The following is a 7,760-nucleotide window of genomic DNA, read 5'->3' on the forward strand; positions in this document are numbered from 1 at the left end:
TCTGTTGGGTCGCTGATTCTGTTGGGCCGCTGGTTCTGTTGGGTCGCTGGTTCTGTTGGGTCGTTGGTTCTGTTGGGCCGCTGGTTCTGTTGGGTCGCTGGTTCTGTTGGGTCGTTGGTTCTGTTGGGCCGCTGGTTCTGTTGGGTCGTTGGTTCTGTTGGGCCGCTGGTTCTGTTGGGTCGCTGGTTCTGTTGGGTCGTTGGCTCTGTTGGGCCGCTGGTTCTGTCGGGTCGCTGGTTCTGTCAGGTCGCTGGTACTATTGAGCTCTGGGTTCTAAAGCCGCTCGTGTTTTTGGTCTGGATTTGTTTCCCCGTCTGTCTCCTTGCGGCTCAGAGGTGACCTTGCAGCTGACCTTGGTTTCCCGTTTCAGGTGCAGACGCTGCTGAGGATGAGGAGGTGGACGTGACCACGGTGGATCCCATCGTTGCTTTCTGCAGCAGGTAAACCAGCTGGATGAATACATGATGGGGCTTGACAGGACTCTGAAAAGTGTGGCATGCATTTCTATCCAGTCCCCTACACACTAAAAGCCAAGAAAATGTCTCATATTTAAATTTATTAAAAAGCAAAAACAGCACATAAATCATTTTCTCTCACTTTAAGTTGGTCAATCCCATGAAATCCCACTAAAGTCCACGTGAAGCTCTAATGGCGCCAGATCTGACCTCCACCAGGAAGAAACAACTATTTTGGAGTTCAAAGTTGACGACACAAATATTATCACCATTTTTCTTCACAACAAAAACTTAATTTACATTTTTTTTTTCCAGAAATTAACTTTTTTTTTTATCTTCATAGTTTGCGATTTATAGTCAGTTGTTTGTTTTTAAGGATGTGCACATCTTTAATTTTAATTAAATGAATTAGCATATCGCATCTGATTTTACATAGTTTTTATATAGATACATTGTTGTGTTTTATTTATTTTTATCTATTTTTAATTGTTACATTTTGTTTCTGTCACAGTTTTTTTTTTTACTATTGTACGGTGTCCTTGAGTGCCAGAAAGGCGCCTTTGAAATAAAATGTATTATTATTATTATTTCAGCAAAGTGCTTTACGCCATTAAAAACATAATGCCGTTCCCAATTATGAAACAAGCAAACATCAATCCTTCAGACAAGTTCACATCAGATTTATTGATCAGTCTTCCAGTTTTATTATGAACCAAAGGTAACTGCAAGCAGGTTCAGCTTCTATACGCCACAAATCTGGAACAAACTTCCTGAAAACTGCAAAACAGCTGAAACACTGTTCCAAACTCTTAAAACTCACCTGTTTAGAGTTGCTTTTGAAACATTATAAATGAAACACTGATAAACATTCTGATGCTTAATACTACCACCAGACAAAAAGTTATGTTTCTGTTGCTGACTGTGTTTCCTATATGTTTTTATGATGTAAAGCACTTTGAACTGCTTTGTTGCTGAAATGTGCTAATCAAATAAACTTAATTGACACACAAATATTATCACTATTTAAAAAAACAAAACACTTGATTTATGTTTTTGTTTAGAGAGTTTATGGTTCTAAAGTGTGAGGATCAGATGGGTTTTGGTGCGCATTGGCCCACACCTTGATAATGAAATATCTTTATAATTAGTGTTTTTATTTTCTGTTTATAACCAGAAAATGAAGATTCTCAGGTGAATCTTTACTCCTACCTTTCGAACCTCCTCTGCTCACATCGCAGCCGGTAAACTTTCTCCAGCTTGAAGCTGTTTTTGAGTCTCTGTTTGCTTGTGCAGTGACGAGGAGCTGGAGGACAACAAGGCCCTGCTGTACCTGCCCATCGCCCCTGAGGTCGAGGATCCAGAGGAGAACCCATTCGGGCCGCCCCCGGACACCTCGGTGCCGCCCGGCGCCCCGGACGACGCGCTGCCAGGCGGCGGTGACAAGAAGCAGAGGCAGCCGTCGTCTGAAGGGGGCCCGGCCAAGAAGAAAGCCCGCACTACCACCATTGAACTGCAGGGGGTGCCCAGCGACGGTACGAAGGGCCACTACATCGGGTCTGGTTCTGCTGAGGAGAATAAATGGGTTTCTGTTTGTTAAATTAACATTTTCTGGACTTATTTATGAAGCAATAAATCAGTTAACAGCGATATAAATTAAAATGAACTCAGTAATTTTCATTTGTATGATTTATCTTTTTATTTCTCTTTTCTCTCGTCATCCAGTTTTTGGTAGAAAAAGTCTTCAGTCTGGTGCTTTGGTCTCCACTTTACTTGAAAATGGTCTCAAAACAATAATATCGTTTATCTCGGTAACTTCTGGAGCAACAAAATGTGTTATTGTGACCGGCCTGTTATTTATCAATGTGTTCCTATCCAAGAATCCAGAATGTCTCTCTTAAAGTCCTCCAGCGTCCTGAAGGTCTGACCTTTCTTTTGTTTCCTCAGAAGTGCACCCCCTGCTGGGCGTGAAGGGGGACAGCAAGTCCAAGAAGAAGACAGCAGGTCGACCCAAAGGCTCCAAAGGTAAAGACAAAGACTTCTCCTTCAGGCCGAAGCCCTACAAGGGCGAGCGGCCCCCGTACCCCATGGGGCCCGAGGCCCTGAGCGGCTCTGGCCTGGGGGGAGGAGGAGGAGGAGAAGGAGGGATGAAGGTCAGAGCAGAGGGGGCCCTGGCACCAGGTAAGCCCAAACCCCCACCCTCACCTGCTGCTGCTGCTGCTGCTGAGTGTGGCTGACCCGCTTAACAAACCCGGCCTGTCCCCAACCCCTCTTGTGTGCCGCTTTCAGCCCCTGCCCCTCACCTTGAACCACCCAGCTGCCTGCTGCTCTACACCTGATTCACCTGTAAACACGAAGATCTGCTCCAGTATCTGACTGATGCGGCTGGACAATAAATCAATTGTATCCCGATAGACATGCGATCTGATAGAATATTAAATATATAGAATATCAACTGAACTCTGATCCAGAACCGCACAGCATTCTGGGAGATGTAGGCTGAGGTCAAGCTGTGGCTGCTCAACATCTCACCGCTAGCTAAGATAGGTTAGTGGAATCAACTCTAGCGCTCTTTGGTTGCCTAGCAACTCACTCATTCTTTGGTTACCTAGCAACGACTTGCTGAGTTTAATGCCCCGCCTCTTTGCTTCATTGTTTATGAGCTACTCTTCCTGGGTTCCATCATTAAAACACATGGAAATCCTTCAGATATATGATGGATGACAGATTTAACATGCATATCAATACAAAAATTAATCACAGATCACACAAAAAGTTGATAAATACATAAAATATACAGTAATTATTAACCACTACAACTTCAAGTATGTAACTCCTAAAAAGCTTTTTAGCTTCTTTTTAAAAATTGACTGCTGTTCAGCTTTAATTGGAGTCAACAGTAGAGAGTTTCACCGTTTCATTGCTCTGTAAGTAAAGCTGCATTTGAGAAAATTTGTTTTTGCTCGAGAAATTTGAAAACGTCCTTCAGCTGCAGCTCTAGTTGACATATTCTTAGAACTAGTTAAAAATAAAAACATGGAGTGAAAAGTGTGGGTAAAACGGGAAAAGTCATTCTAGTGGTTTAGCAGAATTTCAGCTATTTAAAACTAAAAGCTAATCAATAATTATCAATATCGACTGATATAAAATGCTTGTGTTGTGATAAACTTTTCATCCATATCGTCCAGCCCTACTGACTGAGGTTAGGTGAAAGCTGCTGCAGCCTCTGATCCAAATGGGTTTTAGTCGGGTTCTGCTCGGTGGCTTCCCTGCAGGCGAGCTGATTGGTCCAAATGAACTTCCTGCTTGACCTTTGACCCTCCTGCTCCCTCTCCCGCCTCGCTCCGCGGACTTTCTGCGTGACCTGCTGTGGTTCTGCTCGGGTTCTGGCTGCTGTGTCCCAGTTGTCTGTCATGTATTAATGTTGGACCTGAACGCTGCAGCTTCATGCATTTATTAAGAATCGCCTCTGCAGGCCTGGGTTTCTGATTTAGGACCAGCGTCTTCCTGCTTGACCGTTTCTGACTGAAATTCACCAAGTTAGATTTTTAAACAGATTTCTTTTGCAGCGGCTTCGGCTCGGCATCTTTGACCTCTGACCGTCCTCTGACCACCTTCTGTCTTCTGTCTTCCTGCAGGGAGTCTGGTCTCTCAGGCATTCAAGCAGCACAACATCGGAGGGATGGACTGATGCGAGGAGCGCCGATCATCTCCGACAAACGGACTAAAACTCCATGTTGTGAACAGACTGAATGAATTCCTGCTGAGCAGATCTGAGATCAGCCTCACAGGAAATCTCCTGGACTCGGATCTCCGACCAGAACCGGGAAGCAGCAGAGATCCACACGTCCTCCTATCTCTCTAGGATTCGTCTTGTATAGAAAACCTTCATGTCCTCGCAGACTGTTGCCCTTCCTGTTTTTATACGTATTAAACTGTGTGATTTATAGTCAGTTTTGTTTTTTAATAATCAGGTGGTTCTGGAACAGCTGAACTATCACAGGTTCTAAACTACTCTGACGGGTTCAGAACAAACTAAATTGGTGTCAAACGTTTGTGCAGCAAAAATGTTCCATTTGTGCTGCCATCATTGTGAAGAAATGAATAAAAAGGTTTCCAGAGGTCAACAAAAACTAATGTTGGAACTGTCACTTTGCTTCGGTTCTGAACTATGAACATGAATAGATTCACTTTAACAGATTAAATTAATTTTGAACTTTAGGATTTACAACAAAAAAAGGAACAGACGTAGTTTGTGATCACTAGGGGGCGCTATTAAACTCACTACTTTTTAAAAACATAAAATACTTTAAAATGTGTTAGCCATCTAATGAGCCTTTTCAAGCTATATTTCATGACTGGCAGTCAACACTTAACTTTATGTCTACTTAAAGCTGGTTGACCTTGTGACCTTTAAAATTTATTGATATGTTTCAAAGCCAAAACGGCACAAATGGAAATTTTGCTACGTGATCATGGACAAAATTTGCTTGATGAGGTGGGAAGATGGTTGACCTTTCATGACCTGTGGAAACATTTAACTTTAAAATTAATGTGGAAAAAACAAACTCCTTGGCAGCGTTGGCAGGAATTTGACGCGATGGTCTCTGAACATTTTCGAAGTCGTACTCTGCTCAATGCAAAACAACCAGGGCCCCAAAGGGGGCCGGGCCAAAGGGGGCCGGGCCGGGCAGTGAACGTCCTGTTACTCCAGAACCCATACATACAACCTGAAACACCTTCAGACACCAATGCATTGAGTAAGACCAGCATATTTGGACTAATTGTGATCATAAAAAAGTTCTGACAGCTGAGTTAGTCTAAAAAATCCTGAATGAGGCTCATGTTTAATGATTTGTCAGAACCAAACAACTGCAGCACGGTAAACGGTTTATTTTTCATTCTTCAGAAAGGTTGGTACTTAACCTATCTGTGACTTAACTGATCTGTGAAGAGATGGACGTTGGTGACAGAGTAACTCTGGAATTTAAAATACCTTGTTATGGGAGAAGCAGGATGTTTAATAGGTTTAAGCTCCACCCCCAAGCCTCTTCTACCTGAACTAAACAAAACAAACTGTTTATACCCCCCCACCAATAATGAGATGGGATTTATGCCCTTGATGCTCTGATTTGCACAGAGAAAAATAAATGTGAGCTGTAGAGCAGTTTGAATTCTGGACTTTGGATTAAAACACCTCAGTTGGAGCTGAATTAAAGCAGGAAGCAGTTTGTGATCGTTGTTTCCTGCAGAGAGACTCCCAGACGATCASATTCACCTTCAGACCAAACTAGCAGCTTCCTCTGAGTGAGTCCAGCTGCAGGAGAGAAAAGTGGAAACCTCCAACTCTGCTGCTTCAAGCTGCTCACACTGAAGGTGAGTTGGACCAAAACACTCAGAGWCACTTTGAGGGAAGTTAGTAGAGGAGGGAGGGAGCAGAGACTGACTGGACCGTCTGTGTTTTCAGCTTCATTTAGAGACAAAATGGCTTCCAGCTTAGAGGAGGATCTCTGCTGTTCGGTCTGTCAGGACATCTTTAAGGATCCGGTTGTTCTGTCATGTAGCCACAGCTTCTGTAAGGAATGTCTGAAGAGCTGGTGGAGAGAGAAACCATCAAGAGAGTGTCCAGTTTGTAAGGCAATAAGCTTCACCAGTGATCCACCTTGTAACCTGGTTCTGAAGAGAGTTTCAGAGGATCTCTGCAGTCTGCACTCTGAGAAACTCAAAACTTTTCTGTCTGAACCATAAAGAACCAATTTGTGTGCAGAGATTCAGAAAAACACATCAACCCAGATTCAGACCCATCGATGAAGCTGCTCAGGATCACAGAGAATCTGAAAACATCTCTGGAGCCTTTAAAGAAGAATCTGGATCTCAAGAAGGAATTTAAAAATAAGTTTGATCAGACAGCAGAACACATGAAGGTCCAGGCCCGACACACAGAGAGGCAGATTAAGGAGCAGTTCAAGAAGCTTCATCAGTTTCTAGCAGAGGAAGAGGAGGCCAGGCTGGCTGCACTGAGGGAGGATCCACAGCTGCCCTCAGGATCTCTGATAGACCAGGCCAAACATCTGGGCAACCTGGCCTTCACTCCTCTGGTTCTGGACCCAAACACTGCCAATCCAGAACTCCACCAGTCTGAAGATCTGACCAGTTTGACTTTAGGAGAGAAACAGCAGCTTCCTGATAATCCAGAGAGATTTGACAGAATGGCTTCTGCTCTGAGCTCTGAGGGTTTTAACTCAGGGAACCACAGCTGGGATGTTGATGTTGGAGACAGTGAAATCTGGAGACTTGGTGTGATAGAGTCGGTCCAGAGGAAGGGAATCGGAGTCTGGATGATTGGTAATATGGTTCTATGAAGGTAAATATAAAGCAGGTTCTCCATCAGCTCCTGCCACTCGTCTCTCAGTCCAGAAGAAGATCCAGAGGATCAGAGTGAATCTGGACTGGGTCAGAGGAAAGCTGTCGTTCTCTGATCTGGATACTAACACACACATACACACCTTCACACACACCTTCACTGACAAGATGTTTCCATACTTCCTCACTGCTGAAGTAAAACTCTTACCGATGAAGATCTTGGTGATCAAACAGCAGCTCTGATTTTCTCAGCATGAAGAACAAAAAGTCCAAATGATTCAAGTTGTGAGAAATTATTTCTGGAAATATGCGTCTCCTTTTCTCTCATGATGAGTCGAGTTCTACAGAATCCAGACCTGAATGTTTGTGATTTTCTTTTAAATCTAGAAACTGTACAGTGGCGCAGTTGGTAGAGCTGTTGCCCTGCAGCAAGAAGGTTCTGGGTTTGATTCCCGGCCCGGTCTTTCTGCATGGAGTTTGCATGTTCTCCCTGTGCATGCGTGGGTTTTCTCTGGGTACTCTGGCTTCTTCCCACAGTCCAAAAACATGAGTGTTAGGTCAGATAATTTGGTCTCTCCAAATTTTCCCTAGGTGTGAGTGTGGTGTCCTTTCTGTCTCTGTGTTGCCCTGCGACAGACTGGCGACCTGTCCAGGGTGACCCCGCCTCTTGCCTGGAATGTTAGCTGTAGATGGGCACCAGCAACCCTCCAGACCCCACTGAGGGACAAGGGTGTAAGAAAATGGATGGATCTGGAAACTTTATTAGTTACACTTTGCTAGTTCCACCACATCCCAAAGGTTCTCTATTGGATTGAGATCTGGAGACTGTGGAGGCCATTGGAGTTCAGTGAACTCATTGTCCTGTACAAGAAACCAGTCTGAGATGATTCACGCTTTATGACATGGCGTGTTGTCCAGTTGGAAGTAGCCATCAGAAGATGGATA

The 7,760-nt window shown here is 44.0% G+C and overlaps 1 protein-coding gene and 1 pseudogene across 2 annotated transcripts in view; both read left to right on the plus strand.

Annotated features, from left to right (window-relative positions):
- rbbp5 (retinoblastoma binding protein 5) overlaps nt 1-4,405 on the plus strand; it is a 10,908-nt gene extending 6,503 nt beyond the window's left edge. Inside the window, exons 11-14 of one of the 2 annotated variants that reach the window (XM_008408868.2) lie at nt 371-440; nt 1,749-1,987; nt 2,400-2,633; nt 4,091-4,405. In XM_008408868.2, the coding sequence (XP_008407090.1) occupies nt 371-440; nt 1,749-1,987; nt 2,400-2,633; nt 4,091-4,143 (596 nt within the window). In that variant the 3' untranslated portion in view covers nt 4,144-4,405. The remainder of the gene's footprint in view (nt 1-370; nt 441-1,748; nt 1,988-2,399; nt 2,634-4,090) is intronic. The other variant, XM_008408870.1, reaches the window with a different exon arrangement.
- A 1,325-nt stretch (nt 4,406-5,730) lies between these two features.
- The window catches only part of LOC103464642 (tripartite motif-containing protein 35-like), a 16,864-nt pseudogene continuing 14,834 nt past the window's right edge, over nt 5,731-7,760 (plus strand).

The sequence above is a fragment of the Poecilia reticulata genome, linkage group LG5, assembly GCF_000633615.1.
Source record: "Poecilia reticulata strain Guanapo linkage group LG5, Guppy_female_1.0+MT, whole genome shotgun sequence".
In the NCBI taxonomy this organism is placed as follows: Eukaryota; Metazoa; Chordata; class Actinopteri; order Cyprinodontiformes; family Poeciliidae; genus Poecilia; species Poecilia reticulata.